Source organism: Salarias fasciatus, chromosome 17, assembly GCF_902148845.1.
Source record: "Salarias fasciatus chromosome 17, fSalaFa1.1, whole genome shotgun sequence".
NCBI lineage: Eukaryota > Metazoa > Chordata > Actinopteri > Blenniiformes > Blenniidae > Salarias > Salarias fasciatus.
In genome coordinates this window covers 3,233,756-3,251,694 of record NC_043761.1, presented here as the reverse complement: position 1 = coordinate 3,251,694, position 17,939 = coordinate 3,233,756, and the positions used below count along the sequence as shown (strand labels likewise).

The following is a 17,939-nucleotide window of genomic DNA, read 5'->3' as shown; positions in this document are numbered from 1 at the left end:
CACAATTCAATTACAGCAGCATCTGTCACCTGTCATTCTCCATTTCCTTGATTACTCCTGCACCACAGCCCCCCCATAGACTCCTAAAATGGTTCAAATCAATAATCAAAACCTGAAGACTCGCCCCGTCCGGCCCCCAGGCTTTCACCAAATGAGTCGCAAAAAGAAAAGATGTTTAATTAGTTCGACCGCCTGGCCATCAGGGGACCATAGCACTAATTGGCCGAGTGAAAAATCAGGATTACTTACAGGTAATCCATCCAAGGCTCTGATTGATCAGGTCAGCATTAACCTGTGGACTCCCCGAGGGGCGTGGGAGGCCGACTCCGAAGCCACGAGAAGAGCGATTTTGCTGCGTTGGCATAAAGTGTGTCATCGCTGACGCACGTCAGCTTATAAATAATTAGTCGGTTTTCTAAAGTCGGCGTTATAACAGTGAATAGTACAGAGGATGAGTGTGTGGATGAGTGAGCACGCTCACACTGACGCTTTGTTTTCACAGTGAAGGAGCTTCCATAAATATCACTTCACAGGACAGTTTAGAGCACGAAGGAAGTGACTTTACCAGAAACTGAAAATCAGCAGTGGACTATAGTTATGGTAATAGTGGATTTACCTATTGCAGTTTTAGCCACAAGCACAACTGTGGGATTCAGTGAAGTCTCCACCAAGTTTACAGTTTTAGGCGACATCAGTCAAATAAGCAGCATTACAGGGAGTGGACAGGAACCAGGGATGTCCACTCAGTCCCTCTATTTATGATTTATTCATCAAACCAGGAGCAACAGCCATCAGACACAATAATAACATAAAAGGAATACAAACAGAAAGATATCCCTGTATGCAGATGATCTTTGACTCTTCCTGCAAAATGCAGACTTCAGAGAATGAGTTAGCAGAAAGATTACTTACAATTTCAGAATACTCTTAACATCTCTGCCACAGTCAGACTGAGTACATTTCATTTATTTTTCATTCATCAACAGAAAACTGGCCAGCTGCTAAAAAATGTCTCGTCATTCATGCCATTCTGCAATACCTTTGGTTTAAATCAATACTGAAAGTGGAATTTACAGCAAGCTGATTTGAATCTTTGTTTTTCTTTGTGTACTCAGATTGCTTTAGAGGAAGCACATGAGTGGAACAGCAGAAATATTACAGTCAGGCTCCAACAGATGAGAGATAAAAGATGCACCGCGCCAGAGAATTAGGGCTTAAATATGCCTGTTGTGCTGCAGTAATGCAAAAATCTGGAACCACGTCGCTGCCAGTTTAAAGTGTCTTTCTGCCTGTGAAGTCTTTCCATTTCTTCTTGCTTTTAATTGGAGAGTCTGATTAGACTGTCAACAGTATGAGATAAATTACACATCAAAAAGGCAAGGCCAGTGTATTTGTGTGGAACATCTCAGGTTAATAAAAACAACTCTTAATGACAACTCTGCCATATATGTTCATTTTTAATGACTTTGTTTCTTTTTCTTAATGATTGTGTGCTGTGTTTGTGTTTGGAAACTTTGTAGCTATGTGTTTGCGGTTATTTTCTTTCTGTGTGGTTTTTTTTGTGCCAGTAGAATATTCTTTAATTTCTCTGTTTGTTGTTTGATTTGATGTTGTTAGTGATTGTTTTTCCGTCTCTGTGTTTCTATGATATTTAAATACTCTGATTTTCCGTCATTTCAGATTCAGTATACGGCGGCCCTCGCTGAATTGACAGGTTTTAATTGATTGTTCTCATCTATCCAGGCATACTGAGCCAGTCATGCACATTATTAGAGAATCTTGAAAAGGAATGCAAATGCAGTTTATTGTTTATGGGGTCAGAACTGAATGTTCTCTGGTAAATTTATGTTTCACTTTTCATTTACCTTCAACGGGACAGATCTGCTTTCAATGTCTTGTTTGGTTTGAGAAAGTTTTTTCTGGGAAATAGATCACAGATGTGGAAGCACGGGGTCTGTGTTTCACATGTCCCGACCTCGGCGGAGTCGGTTCAGACCTGCTCTGTAACTTTGGGGCAGTCCTGGCAACGCAAGCAGACGAGGATTTCCTGGGTAAAGCCGGACGGGGTCTGGAGGAGGAATGCAACGGGCCACAGGCTCCTCACGCCACGCCGGACCAGCTGATCAACAAATGAAGTGAGTCACGCCAATCAGCTCTTTGGATGTGACTAATCCAAAGAAGGCTTTTTACCAGAAGATGACTCCAACATGACCGGAACTTCGGCTGAAGTTAGAACGTGAATCGGTGGTTAAACTGCCCCACTGCTGATGTGTCACGCAGACGTGACAACAACACAACTAAGAAACTTCCACAGATTATTTCCTGTAACGAGTAAATTTCCTCCAGCAAGAAGTCGTCAGGTCCCCATGGAGACATCTCCCAAGATGCAGAGGCCTTCTGGAGACTGGAAGACTGGAGACAAAATACAAAATCTACGAGTACTTCTGTTCTATTAAAGCAGTAACGATTGATTTGACTGACGTAGCTTTACTCCTTTTTTCCACAGTAAGTAGTAAATATAACTTCCTGTCACTCAGTTCCTCTACGACAGAGACTATAACTGTAAAGAAGTGGTGATTTTGAGAGGAATGGCAGCACCGTGACAGAGCTTCGTTTCCTTTAACCCGTTGATCCGGGCAGTTCTGATCACACCTGACGCAGAGGAAGACCAGTCTGAGAGGAACGAAGCTGAATCACTGGAAAAGACGAAGGCCGACGGTGAAAAATAACCTAGCACGTGTCGGAGCGGTGAACTGTGGAACTCCTTGACGTCCAGCTGCCAAATGGAAAGCGTCTGCCGAGCCTCTCCGCCGGCACACAACATCTGTTTCTTCAGATTGTCTCGTGTTGTAAAACACGACTGGAGGCCGGCGAGGCGTGTTTCTTCTCCGGTGAGTTTCGCAGTGAGGATGACGAGCGGATCCAGATGATGGCCAAACCAGGCCGCTCGGGGAAACCCGCAAAGTGTGAGTAAACGGTCGGCGTCGGGCTCCCAGGGGCCCCGTACACTTCAGCTCCGTCCGTTTGAAAGCAAACACTTCGTACGCCGCTCAGACTCCATCGTCCGCCGTCCCCGGCCCGGCCGGCGCTTCCTGAGTGTGTTTACCCTGAAGCAAAAACAAGACATCAGCAGGAAGAGTTAAAACCGAACTGGCTGACAGCCGGTCGTCGGAGTCGCTTCGGAATTCATTCTTCTCCAAACAAGAAAATAAGACGCAGAGGTGACGCACGTGGATTTACAGTCGGACGTTAACGATTCACAGGAAGGCTGTCCGAGAATCAATAAACATCCACGTTTCCCAAACAGTTTGAACGTTAATCAAGTGTTTCTCACATGACGGATCGCTCCTCTTCCATGTCAGCTCTCAAACCGCGAGTGTTGCTTCATTACTCACACAGATCTGGATCCACGGAGTCCCTCCTGGATCCGTCTTGGTTCCACAGTCATTGTTGAAAACTGTCTTTTAGGACAAAAATGCACATTTTTGAAGAGATTTTTCCCCTTTGGTTTGACATTACATGAGCTCCTTGATGTGTTTGACAGAAGAGGCAGATGTTCATCTGAAGCATCACAGTCACTTCATGTCTCGGATCTTTTTCATCTATTTCTTCATTATTTCTACAGAAACAACTGAAAGCGTCTCTTTCCAGCTCAGTTTGGACTTTTGGAACAGTAAATCCAGGAGGAGTCATAAATCACTGGGTGTAGTCCTGAAAACCATCAGTGTGTCAGATCTGGATGAACACACACAAACAGAGGCGTCACGTTCTGAGCTTCATCGCATTCTGTGCATCTTTTAAAGCAGCTATCATCAGGCCTGGAACGAGTCGCTGGTCCACGTCTCGCCTGTCACCTCCACTCGGCCTCCCCGTGAGACCGCTCCACCTGCAGCCGGGCTGCACCCCGAGCAGAACGCCGCCGCTCCCACGAGAATCGGCGGCTCCCATAACGAGCGGAGTGGGAAAGCGTCAGCCGGATTCCAGCCCCGCTCGTCTTATCGCAGCCCGGGAGTGATTCGCTGGGAACGCCGAGGAGTTTTTACCAGTGACTTTCTCACCGGGGTCTGGCCTTGAGGGAGCCTGGTTTGAATCCTGCTAATGAAACAGGCTCATAGCTGCGATGACCGAGCGTCGTCAGAAACAGGAGAATCCGTTCAGCACTCTGTGAGGAGATTTACCAGCTCGAGCATCGGTTTACATTGGAAATGCTTGAATATATGAAAAAGTGTTGCCCTGGAATTTCATCACTTCATGATTCACTCATAAAAAAACTGAAATATTTGTGATTTTTTTTCTCTTTAATGGCAGTGTCCTTGGCTTATGATTTGATTAACAGTCTTGACTCGACTGCTTTGGGTTAAAATGCTCTACTTACACCAGTTGTGGTGATTTTTCAAGTGAAAGCGTTTGTTGGGTTTTTTTTTGTGTCTGAGCCACTGAAAACTCTGTTTTATGAAAACGCTGCCGCTCTGTCTCCGCAGCATGCAGACTGCATCATTTTCAACTTTTCTGCCATTGATGGGTAAACAGTTCAGGGTAATCCTGTTCAAAATGCAAAAAACAATGATTAAACCTGCAAAAGGACTGAAATCCTTTATGAGTACAGATGAAATCTAAAAGTACCACCTGTCTTATTTGTTAACTTCAATGCTGTGTCCTTTAGAGTCAGAAACTGACATCTGAAGGGGAAAAAATGAAAATCCTAATATGTGAAAAGAGTTCATCCATGGCTGCAGAGGCCGGTGTTGAAAGTAGCAGAAACCCTGGAGAGTTCCTGACGTCACCGTCTTTCAGTCTGTGAGGTTTTTATTTTATGAAAAACTTGTTTGATTCCTGGAAGCCGGACTGAGCAGGAGGTTGTTTTGGAGGCTCACGCTGTGTAATTGGCTCTCCCGCTCTGCGCCGAGGCATCTTACCTCTATCTGCCCGTCCATCTATCCCGTCCTCCTCCCCCTCCTCCTCCTCCTCGGTATTAAACTCGCCACAGGAGCCTCGCTGGAACAACCCGGCCGCTCCGGGATCCAGCGTCTGTGGTTTGACCCGATGAACCATGCGGTGACGTTTGAAGACTCCCAGTCGAGTCCCGAGGCTCGGCGCCGGGTGGTCGCTCGCCGACGTGCCCGAGGCTGACGGACGGACGGACGGCCGTGACTCCCCGACCTCGGCCTGTTGCTGATTCCAGATCCTGCGAACATCTGGAGGTTTGATTCCTACTCGGAACGACATTCGTTTGCCTAATAAATCTCCAAAGGAAGATGCTTATAAAACACTTTGTTTTCCCTCGAGAACTCGATGTGAAGATGGAGACTTCAAAGAGGATGTTTTCATCTGACAGGCAGAACTTTCCCTGCTCTGGCAGATTTCCCTGCGCTCTCCTAAACTCTGCATGTTGAGCTGTTTAATTTGCCGCAGAGCGGGAGGACCGGCGTCCGACGTGGCGCCCGGTTCGTCCCGTCCGGCCCGGCAGCTGCGGGAAGACGATAAGCTGGAGGCCATCACGGAGACGAGAGACGTCTGCTCCGCTCAGGCCGCCTCACGCTCAAACGTGCTTTAAATACGGCAGATTTCATGGTTTTGATCTCAACGATCTGAAAACACATTGTCTTGTTTTCAAGAGCACTTCAAAGGCTTCGGGTGGAATGAGACTGTTGCATGAATTCCTTCAGGTTCATGTGTTGAATCTCCCAAACTGCACAAGCGAAGAGCCGGAGGTGGAGCGACGGATGAGCATCACGTTGGAAATGCTGCCACCTAGTGGAGAAATACTGACTTACAGCCATGGTCTGGTGTCCAGATGCAGATCACAGGTCAGAAAAACTCTGGAAACGAGACTTTCTGTGGAACAAAGCTGCATGAGCGCAGTGGTGCAGTGGTTCACACTCACCTCTCAGCAAAACGGTCCCAGGTTTGAGTTTGACTCCCGGTGTTTTGTTTGTACAAACAGTTTTTATCTGGCTTAATACTCCTGGCACGTAACGACATGTCTTTATTGTTGCGATTCACTTTTTTTTTTGTCATCACATTTCAGTTCAGTTCAGTTCATTCGGTCCAAATCGATCTCCAGTGGGCCAGATTTGTAAAATATTGAGAAAAGAATCTTTAAATTTGAAATTTGAAGTTTTTCTTTGTCATTAAAAACAACATATGTAATGAAAATATCCATATTTTCACAAAAACCAAACAATTAGCCTACTCTGAAAAACTAAAAAAAAAAATGTTCAGCCAATTTTAATGAAACCTTCTGGTGCAAAAATATAGATATTTTCATCACTCTATGCTACAGCAAAGAAAAAACTTACAGTTCAATTTAAGAGGTCATTATGGCACCATTTTACGTGTTCGGCCCTCTCATGATAGAACTGCAGTGTATGAACTAACATGTGCTTCATGCAGCCTTTTAAAAATTCAAATGAGTTTTGATTCAAGTCTTTCAATCAGAGCCTCTCCAGATATTTTTTCAGTTCTGAGTTGATTTCCTGCTCCTGTTTCAGGCACGTGTGAATAAACTGCAGCTTTACAGCAGGAAACATGGTGCCGAGCATCGTTCTATACCCACACCCACCAGATAAGATGGATTTCACAGATTTCTATCAATTCTTACAAGAAATACCAAACAACTGATGCAGATCAGGCTGCGAGCGCTCGGAGAATAACTCCCAACCTCTCTGATTAACTGGAACATGTCTAGACTGCACTGATTACATAATTATATCCTGTATTTTTGGATTGGAACAGATTATGCTGCTCGCCGCGGTTATCTCCTCGTGCACGGGTGATTAGTAAAACAGATATTTGCATGACACAATGCTGCCAAAAGCATCAGTATTGATGATGCTGATTGCAGGGCTGCTGTGCAGCCTGCGGCCACTTGGTGGCGCTCGCTCGACATGCAGCAGAGCTCCTGACATTTGGAGATAACTGCACAAACTTGGTGAAATATGACTGACTCATTTTTCCTGACGCGCGGTGATAATCCGTGTAAAAGACCCGCTTTCCCCCCCTATTATTAAATCTGTGCCACGATCAGAGAGGAGGAGAAGCAGCATCGTTGAGTGAGATTAAAACTTTAATGCCATTAAACAGCAGATTGTGGGAAGAGAAGGGGTTTGGGAGCTTCTGCAGTTTCCAAATGAATCTGAAAAATTAAACAACTCTGTCAAAACTCTGTGACACAGAAACATCCTGATCACAGGTTTTTAAATGGTGCAGTTTTGCACAACTGCCGAGCAAGCTGAAAGGGATTTTATAGATTTTTGGATTTTAGATTGTGCTTTTTTTAGGACATTTCACTGTTTTGCACCAGAATGTTTAATTAAAAATGTCTTTATGTTGAGATTGCAGGAATTTTCTGTTGTAATTGTTTGTTTCTTGTGAAAATAGAGTAATTTCCATCACATGAAGTCTGCATCACAACAAACAGGTTTCAATTTGGAGGTTGATGTTGCATTATTTTACCAATCTGATCCACTCAAGACGAAATACACTGAGATTAATAAGTTTGCTTCCCCAACTTCAAATCTGCCTTCGATCAGTTAAGTGACCACATTCAGTAAACTTCCTGTTTCTTCCCAGATAAGCTGTGGAGAGCCACATAAAGTATGAATTCAGCCATATTTATCTCATTTCATTTTCAAGTGATGAAATGCATTAAATCCGGGCGTGTAGCATCAGCAGAAGCCTCCCACACAAACCAATATGTTGATTTTCTACATCATTTGAGGGATTTTCCTGTAATAGCTGAAACATTAAGGGGTGATGTGAGGTGATATTCTCTCATTTCTGTGAGACAAATCACATTCATCCCACTTTCCTCGCCCTCCGTCAAGCCGTGACCCGATCACACCCTGGAATCTCATCATCACCGTCATCGTTGGAACATTCGAGGGGATAAATGCTGATCTGTCTGTCCTGGAAGGAAACTCCTCGCCGCAGAGATCTTTTTTGCTTCCTCATCAGTCAGCGAGTGTAGCCGGAGCTCCGCACGACATGCTGAGAAAGAAAAAGAAAAAAACAACACACACTCTCTGTGATCAACGCATGCATTTTTAAAAAGACACTGCAGCAGGAAGTGACAAAACCAGTCCCAGGAACGCTAAGGCTAATCGACTGGAGGAGGGAAAGCAACGCAAATCACATCTACGCTCTCAAATCCACTCAAAACCACGCCGAGCGCACAAAAGCTTATTAGGACGAGGAGCTCTTTGCCCAAAACGAGTGGGGGGAAATGGGTGGCTTCGACGCAAACAGCCACCAGACGTCTCACACTCCGGCTAAATGAGCAATCAATGGTATTGATGTACACACACACTCTTAAGTACACAGTTTTTATCCAGACTGACAAATCAAGTCGAGTTCCTCTGCATCACCAGCTTGTCGTATCTTCTAATTTTTTTTTTCTGTTTTGAAGTCGGAAGACAAACTCCGGGGGTGTTTGAAAAGCGCGAGCGCAGCTTCAGAGGCTGCAGCCGAGTGCGAGTTGTGGGAGTTTGCTCAGGCTGGCGGGGATTAATGAGGCCGTCCTCCGGTTTGCTCAGGAAGCTCCGGCGCCTCGCCGGGTCGGCTTCGGCTCCTCGTCCTGAACAAATAGGCGGGATCAGGCGTAATGCGGCGACAGTCACGGCGGGAATTAAGAGTGAGCCACTGAAACCGGAGATCTGACGGTTTTGAAATAATGAAAGTCAAACAGTATTATGGGTCATTTAATCATGAAAAGAGGCCAAATTCACTTAAATCCAACATATTTCATCTGGATAGCCAAAAAAAATCTTCAAATAAATGTACGAATGTATGAAAGTATCAGAACCTGAAGTCAAGAACTTGACCAAGTGTAGGAATTCAAGACTAACAGGAATCTCGACCGTTTATCTTAGAGTTCGAGGTCTTTTCGAACGGCTCTGAACAGCCGGAGCGCCGCGTCGGTCCACATCTCCCTCTGGTGCCGGTCGGCGACCTGAGCCGCCGTCTGGGCGCTGAAGACCAGAGTCAGCACCGTCCTCTCGAAGTCCGCCCGGCTCAGAGGCGTCCGGCGCCGCTCCAGCTCCGCCGCCAGCCGGCGGACGTCGGGGAGCGTCTTGGGCAGGACGTCCTCGCAGAGGACCTCCAGCTTCTCCACGCAGCTCAGGGAGGCCAGCTCCTCGTCCGGGATGAGCAGCGAGCGGCCGCCACCTCGGATCTCCATCCCGGCCAGAAGGATCTGGAAGAGGTTTTGGTTCAGTTACGAACACGATGGACCGGGAGCCTGACAATACAAATGAATGTATCAATGAAAAACAAACTTTAAGTCAAGATTTGGATAAATCTGACCTCGAAGAGCAGATTGGCGTCGTCCACCGAGTGCTGGAATGTGGGGTTCATCAGCGCCGGCGTCCCACGCTTTATCCTGGATGCAGACGGAAACAGCGCTGAAACGCACAGGAGCAAAGACGAGGATCGAAGAGTCAGATGACGGCCGGGGATTTGAGAGCTGAGGCTCCGCGACGCGCACGTGTGAGGTCCAGAGGCGGGATCGGCAGATCCATTACTGCTCAAACATCTGAGCAGCTGAGGAGGCTCGGTGGTCCTGGACCTGAATGCAGAGGTTAGACACCTCAGTGTTTGATCAGCTTCATTTAGAGAGAGAGCAGCCGAGCAGATTCTCCGTTCTGCAGGTAAAGAGGAGGTCCAGCAGGTCCAGCAGGTCCAGCAGGTCCAGCAAGTCCAGCAGGTCCAGCAGGTAGAGCAGGTCCAGCAGGTCCAGCAGGTAGAGCAGGTCCAGCAGGTCCAGCAGGTCCAGCAGGTCCAGCAGGTCCAGCAGGTCCAGCAGGGGTCGCGAGAGGATCCAGAGCCGCCACGTCTGTTTTTCCCCTTTCAGAAACACCTTTAATGCCGCGCTGCCAGACACCTTCAATGCTCCCGTTTTATGGTTCTTCAGTGTGAGACTTGGACGGCGGTCGGGAGCGAGCCTGATCTGGCGCCGGTAATGAAGTCAGGTGAAAACTTCCTCCGAGCTGCTCCAGACACCTCGCTCTGCTTTCCACTGCCTCACGTCGGTGCTTGGCTCGGCTCAGTGTGTATCACACACACACACACACACACACACACACACACACACACACGCTGATCCTAATGAGGTGTACAGTATAAACACGGCGCTTCATCAGAATCTGGATCAGATCCTCCCTCCGCCCGGCGGCGGCGGCCGCTGGTTCCAGGTTGGCTGAGCGGCGGCGGTCGCCGCCGGCCCGCCTCCCCGTGTACCTGCCTCCCGCCTGGGGGGGCGCCAGCCCCGGCGCCTGGCTCCGTTTAGCAGTCCGGCCGCCGCTCGGGACGTACGGAGACCCCGCGGCTCGGCGCCGTCGCTGGAATAATAAACCCCACATATTTGGTGCATCTGTGTAATCCGCGGCGTATTATCTTGAACCTTTCACCTTTCCCAGCGCCCGAAGCCAAACAGACCCAGAGCCAGGATTCCACAGATACAGAGTCCCAGAAGGAAAAAAAACCTGAAAAATCCCCCAATGGAAGATGGAACAAAACTCCTGAAGTGTCTCGATTAACTCAACACATCATAAAAAAGTAAATAATCAGAGGCTGCCTCGATCGTATGATCAAAACTGGACATAAGTTCATGTTTTCATTGGACGGTTTTCATGCGTTCTTGGTTTGATGCCTTCGCTCTTCAGACTCCTGATCCCGAAGGAAGCGTGTGTCCCTTCAAAGCGATACGGTCTGAGCTTTTTTCCCACGATCCTTTGCTTTTTCGTCGGCCGCCGAAGATGAAATGATGAAATGAGTCTTTTCACCACATCGTGGAAACATCCAGCAAATCCAGAACTTTCAGCGTCAGAATCAGTGTTTTCAAAGTGGCTTAACGAGGCTGCGGAGGGCGCCGGGTCACGTTGAGCCAACACGCCGTCACAGCCTCGTTCAGCTAAATCACACACTCCCAAAATGCAGATTTCTATACTTTCAGAATGGAAGACGGTTAAACGGGTCCAGTTTTATAATGACTTCTGCACAAGAGGAATATTTTCTTTCTAATGAGCCAAAATAATTAAATAAATAAACTTCATTTGCAAAAAAGCCTGACATGCAACATCAACTCTCTTTACTTTGCTGCAGCTGTCGTGACTTCCAAACAGCGGCACTGACATTTATTTCCCTTGATCCAACGCTGACGTGCACCTGAGAGCCGCCGTGTAAACTTGCGGCTGAGGATGTTACACTCCTCATTGACTGAGCCACTCCTGGAGGCTTTATTATCAGGAGGAGGAGGAGGAGGAGGAGGAGGAGGAGGAGGAGGACTGCCTGAGCAAACATTAGATTAGATACTGAACCGACAGGCGCCGCGACTTCAATGGGCCGTCGCCGAAGTAAACAGAACGGCACTCGGGGGGGAAGAGCGGCGCTCATTACAGCCGGGGTTAGGCTGTTAAAGGATGGCGGAGCGGCTCCGGGGCCCGCCCGGCGCCCATTTACATCCAAAATTAATAATCTGCAATTTACATAAAAAAGGCCGTCCTCCACTCTCTGTCATTGTTTGCCGTGACACAGCCGTCCTCTGGCGTTTTGGAGGAGATCTCCGGTTTATGTTAGCGGCACCGGCGAGAGCCGTTTGGAATAAAAATGCGATTGTTGCTTAACGCTCAGACGGCGGGAGCGTTCTGTCACCGCCGGAGAGGAAGACAACCGGGGTGTGTTTTGCTTTTTACGGGGCCAGATGTAAAGACGGTCGATCGCTTACTTTTGTGTGCGTCTTTCAGGGTATTTTAAAGTCTCGCCTGTACGTCAGGAACGTATATGAGAATTATGTAATCTAAAGGATTAAATAATCTGACTTTAATCAACATGTTTGATGGTTTTCATCTTGAAAAAAAAAACAAAGCAAATGTCCCAACAGCTGATATTCCTGGAAAACGTCTTTGCTACAAGGATGGGCCAATCTGAACAAATCTGCTTTTTAAAAGAAAAAAACTGGGATTCCTCCAGAAATCACCGGTTTATCTCGACAGGCTTCCTCATCCTGCACGCCCACTCTCTGCATTAATCTTCTAAATGGAGAAAGATCCGCTAATGGCGCCGCGAAACCCTCGAAACTGCTGTGCTTCGTGGAGACGAAGCAATTTCTTGAAAGGAAAATCAGATGGACAATTAAATGGTTATATTCCCAGTGGGTCGCGGGGAAATTCGCCCGTGATCCACGGTACAAAAAAATGGTGATAGACCGCTGCGTTACGCAACGCCTTCTGGCAGGAAGGCGAGAGGAGGCGGCGGGAACATCTGCAGAGCAGCTGATGGGGAGATTAGGAGCAGGTGCACAGGTGCCGCTCCAGGTCGAGTAATGATGGGAGGCAGGAAATAAAGTGAAGCCCGCAGGATAACAAGGTCAGGACTGACAGGAAAACCAGGCTCTGGTCCCAAACATCACCTTCTTCCTCGGGCATTAACCTCTGTACACCAGCATAGTCATGATCTTCTATGCTAACGGCCGGTGAAGGAGACGCGTTGGACTCAGGCTGGATGAGACTCTGGACGCCCCGACAGAGCAGGATTACAGAGTAAACACGGAGTCGCTTTACAATACGGCCGGCGGCCTAATTACAGGAGGTTAATGGTGCAGAAAAGGAAGTGGCTGTCGCAGCGACGGCACATAAAGTCAGGGGACCCGAGACAGTTTGGCTGAAACGACGACATCTCCAGCCCGAGCAGCGGAAAGACCCTGCAGGCGCTGCTGATTTCACGGGGAACGCAAACAGCCGCTGTCTTTTCCAAAGTCCTCTCCTCCTCTGGGCCTGGTTCTGCAGAAGCTCCTCCTTTCCGATACCCCCTCTTCTTTGTTTTTGCTGCTGTATAAATAAAAAGGAATTGATTTGAAAAGACGATATGTTGATTTTTTTTTTTCTCCCCGTCAACTTCACCCTTTTCAACACAACTTATTCAGATTCAAGGAGTTCGAAACGTGGAAGTGGCCTGACTTGAATTTCAAACGCGAGGCTGCAAATAAAGAGAGAGGAACTTATGGAAATGGCCAAATTCTGTGCAAAGACGAGCGGCGAATGCAGCGTTCAGTCGACTTCTGCCTGTAAACACAATACATTTATGTCCCGCTGCTCAGGCTTACGCAGCACACATGTGACGCAGATTTATTATTTTTTTACACATGAAATGAGCCGAGACACAATTCATGGTTTTTCCCGCTGTTTATATTTTCTCTTTGAAGCTGAGCTTTTTTTTTAGATTTAGACGTCGTCTATCAGAACATCTCAGCTTTCCCTGCTGCTCGTTCTGAGTGCCTCCATTTGCCATGCCCCCCCCCCCCCCCCTCGCTCCTCCGCTGCTTCATACAATCAATGTTTGGATGGGCAGGCTTCCCCCGGCGTCGTTACGCCGAGGCAGGGAACTTGTAATCTCCTGCTAACTGCTCGCGAGGAGATGAGGGAACAACAACGATCCATTAATTAGCCGGGCTAAATGGCCGTGCTGGCTGGAGGGACGTCTTGATGGGAGAAACAGGAGATAAAAAACCAACAAAAACACAACAGATCTGCCGACGCCGCGGGCGTATTGCATAAAGGGGGTGAAAAGGACACGGAGGAGGAAAATATTCACAACATTTCAAATGTAATTCGCCTCCTCATGTCGGTTAATTCAAACAAATTACAATCATTGAGTATTTGTTGTGTAAAGAGAGAAATCTCAGCACCGCTGCCCCCGCCGGGACTGCGAGCCGAGAGGAGATGAACTGCAGCGAAGCCGAAGCCGACCAAACGCTGCATGTCGGACGAATGGAAGAATCGAGACGGGAGACGATTTGCAGGAATCACAAAGAGAGGAAAGTTAGCATTTCAGCTGAAATAACTTCTGACGTCCGTTTACAGAAAGACGGCGATGCTTCGGCACTGTGGCGGACCAGAACCGCCCTCCTGACGCTGTACTTCCTGTGTGAGGACTACTTTGAATAATACAGTTTCATAGCTGGTCTCATTAGCTGGTTTCTCAATTCAAGCTGAGCTCATCAGTATTTGTTGTGCTCTTCGTCTCTGTTTTTTTGTGCGTGGATCAAATGACAAACGGTAATGTGAAAGAAGCTGCTGATGGTGACAAAGCAAACACGGAATAATTACCCAAGTATACACTTCCTGGCATCTCTGCGGAGTTTCTGCGCTTCAATCAGCTTCAATCAGCACATTGTTTTTGTTTTATTTTCGGTTCTCATCCACTCCGGCGGCAGGCGGCTGCCGTCAACAGAAAGTTTGAGGCAGGAGAGACGGCGTGTGAGTTGGAGGAGCGAGCCTGTGAAGTGGCAGGTACTTCGAGAAATTAGAGGGAGTTTGTGAAAAGGAGTGAATCCCGGATTCTACAGGCAGGCTTCTCACGAAAGACACGCAAATAGCAAGACAAGCTGACTCATTATGTGCTTTCCACTGGATTTTATGGAATCTAACATGATAAACTGGTGACAAGTCCGGAGTGTTTTAGCCTTTAGCCAATGCTAAGGATAAAGAAGATGGATGGAGTTATGGTTTCCCAGAAGGAACGGATTGAGGGTGAGATGGGGGGTAATGGGGATGGCTCGGTGATTAACACCCTCGGCTCATAACTTCCCCAGTTCGAGGCCAGGTTGGGCTCTTTAGGCGCCATATTTGAATATTTTACCGATGAAACCGTCAGTTTTCCTTGGATGGTCTGGTTTCCTCACACAGACCGAATCGTGCATTGGAGCGACTGTTCTCTTGGAAAACAGCAACGATTTTCTCAGATTTGTGAGTTGGTGCCAGGCTGTGGCTTTCTGTGGAGTTCTGGCCCAGAAGTCATCCACCGGTTCGGAATCTGGATAAAGCCGCTTAGAAGACGGATGGAAGACGTTCTGAGTTCAAACTGTGGACGATGGACCCTGTTTTTCTGCTCAACGCCCCTGAGAGACGCTCGATTCCAGATCATCATTGTCTGGATGTATTTGGAAGACGGATGGATGGAGTTAAGCTCGGAGTTTGTTCTGCTCCCTCCGAGCCGCCGCATCCATGAACCCCATCGGCACGCTGCTTTTAGAAAACCGGAGCAGAAAGCTAGTACGGTATAAAACAAATCAATAATCTCCCAGCTCCTCCGTGCGACTGGTTTTATCGCCTTGTGACTTGTCCAAGGATTTCTTGCTATGTGAAAACAGAGAGGAATTTCCTGAGCCGGTCCCTCTCTTCACTGGAACTCACACTCTGCTGCTCGGTATGTTAAAAAGTTCCTGATAAACACATTCTTTCACGGCGGCACGCAGCAAAACCAACTCCACGGTCCTTTTCTCTCTCCCCCGAAGCTCATAGCCTGTAAGTAAAGTCTTTATTCCTGCTCCTCTCTGTGCTTAAAGTTGCTGATTTTTTCTTGGTGCAGTAAAATTTATGGAGAAGTGGCCGGAACAGGTGCGTCCACCTACCTTTCCCGTAGTGCTGACTTCCTGCCTCATGGATGCTCGCAGACAGGTACGCAAAGACCAGGAGAGCCCGCCACTGCATGGTGTCGATCCCCCCGCACACACTCACACACACACACTCATGTCCTTCACACGAATCAACACACACACACACACTCTCCTCCCGACAAGTGCCTCAAGGGATGCAATCACAGTCAGAAATGAGCATCGCTAACGTGGGTGAGAGCCCTCCTCTCCTCATCTCTCACACACACAATGGCTTCAAGTCAAGGATCATTCCTTGATTTACAGTATTCAGTAGCCTCCACCCTCCCTGTGTGTGTGTGTGTGTGTGTGTGTGTGTGTGTGTGTGTGCACATTCTCCTCTCAGGCCAGCCAGCCTCATCTGGAAGTCGTCAGCGTGGGGGAATGCCTGCCCTCTTGGCCGGACTCTCATCTCAGCTACTGGATGACTGCTCCGCTGCTTCGGTAACTCGGTAACTGTTCAGTCGGCTGGATAACTGGCTGATTGAACAACTGGCCGAGAGACCGAGCGGCTGAACGGCCCGCAGACTGACCCGGCGTGATGGCGTCCGGTGAGCCAGAACCAAACAAGTGTCCTGGCAGAGGGCGTCGATGCCTTGATGGTCCAAACATCAGGTACTCCAGTGGTCTTTTATTCGGACGTTTGCCTGTGAACTAAACTTCTTCCGTATGTCGTCCTGAGGAACAAAGCTGATCCAAATGAGCATTCATGTCACACTGGCCTGGCTTTCCTCCTGCCAGATGTGGATCCAGACAAAGTCGGAGTCCTCTAACCTCGTCCTCATGTAGTTTCTCAGCTTCAGTTCCCTCAATTCCAGGACAGTTCATCAAACGAGGTCCTGTCCGTCAAATCGACGGCTTGATTGCAGACGGTCTTTTTTAAAGACATTCAGACAGATGGAAACAACAGCAGACGCTATTTAAACTCTTCACACAACTTATTTAATCGTTGACAAGCCTTCACTGAACTTTTTCCTAACTACCCGTCCACCCATCGGTCCGACGTCCGTCCCGTTGTTCAATTTCAGTCTTGCCGATTTTTACTGAAATCCCGGGTTGACTGAGAGGAACTCCGACGATCGGCCCGTCTTCACAGTGACTGTTTGATTGCAGGTTGCCTGAATCAAGCAGACAAACATGAGATCCAGACGGCAGTCGGCCAGTGTCAACAACAATAAGAGCGCCGCGTCCAAACTCTTGTTTTTGTCCTCCATTTCACTTTCTGCTCAATATTGCTCATTCTCTGCAAAAACAAACACGCTGCCACACTTCTGGGCACCTGTGTGTGTGTGTGTGTGTGTTTGGGGACTCCAGTTTTCACATGCTTCGCATTCTTGCCTGAATCTCAGAGGATCTACGTGCTAAAATAGGATGGAAATAATATTCCAGGGATGGTTTCTGGGTGGGAAAAAAGTTAAAAAGAAAGGCATTCATGCTCCGGCAGCAGATTAGATTAAAGAGCAGCAATTAACTATTCAAATAGATGCTGATGATATCAAACTGAAATGTTTATTCTAAGAATATAACATTGATAAGACTTTCCTGATCAACACTGCGCTGTTTGAATACTGAGTGAAGTTTTTTTTTAAACATCTACATGCTGTGCAGCAATCTGTTCCGTGTGTTCTGTTTTCATCTCTCTCTCCATGCAGGTAAACATCCATCCATCCATACGTTAGTGTGTCCAATCATTCATTCATTGATTGGTCCATCTGGAGATCCAGTGACCCATGCAGCAATCCATTCATGCAACAATCTACTTTTCCACACGTTCACCCGTCCCTGCATGCAACCGTCCTCTGCAACCGACCCCTTCATGCAACCAACCGTACACACACACACACACGCACAATGTGAAGAGTGCATCAATAGCGATGATTAACAACACTATGGACTTCGTTATGAAACACCGGCCTTAATCTTGTTAATCCAGTGACATTCACAGGTGTGATTAATCCGCGGATCGCTCCGCGCCTCCGGTTTATGACTTTGCTTTATTGCTGCTGTACGTCTGATTGGAGATTTGCTCGCAGCAGATGGGCAATCAGGCCCCGATGGCGTTCCCCCCCCCCCCACCCACCCTATTGCACGGGAACCGCGGAAGAAAGTCGGGGCGGACGAGCCGTAACTCTTGTCTGCGTGTGTGATTCGCGCGGGGAAGGTGACGGCAGATGGCGTTTTGAAGGGCAGAGCAGAAGTCATAAACATTCGTCCGGGCGCCCGGTGTCCTCTGTGTTTGCCTGCAAGGTGCGGAGATTCAACTACTGTAAAACAAGAATGATGGAGCTGACCTCTGTGTGTGATAAGACACAAACACCCACCTCAGACGCTCAGCGGCCATAAGGGGGCAGTGTTTGGACACAGAGATTCCTGCTGCTCCTCAACTGTTTCCTGAATTCAGAAATAACTGAATCCAATTCAGATAAGGTCTGGGAACATAAACGCAGCTACTTAGCACAGATCAAAGGGTTCTCTGGGTTCAAACCAGGTGCTGACCCTCCAGACATCCTGC

The 17,939-nt window shown here is 47.9% G+C and overlaps 1 protein-coding gene across 2 annotated transcripts; it reads right to left on the bottom strand.

The window, feature by feature from the left end:
* Positions 1–7,852: 7,852 nt before the first annotated feature.
* Positions 7,853–15,633, bottom strand: fam180a (family with sequence similarity 180 member A). Of its 2 annotated transcripts, XM_030113689.1 has the most exons (4): positions 15,407–15,633; positions 9,304–9,401; positions 8,847–9,193; positions 7,853–7,989 (listed from the first exon to the last, which is right to left on the bottom strand). In XM_030113689.1, exons 1-3 carry the CDS (start codon positions 15,483–15,485, stop codon positions 8,867–8,869), a joined length of 504 nt encoding a protein of 167 aa, XP_029969549.1. In that variant the 5' UTR covers positions 15,486–15,633; the 3' UTR covers positions 7,853–7,989; positions 8,847–8,866. The 2 variants fall into 2 exon arrangements, with proteins under 2 accessions (XP_029969549.1, XP_029969548.1); XM_030113688.1 differs by lacking the exon at positions 7,853–7,989 and having other exon boundaries at positions 8,726–9,193.
* Positions 15,634–17,939: the final 2,306 nt, after the last annotated feature.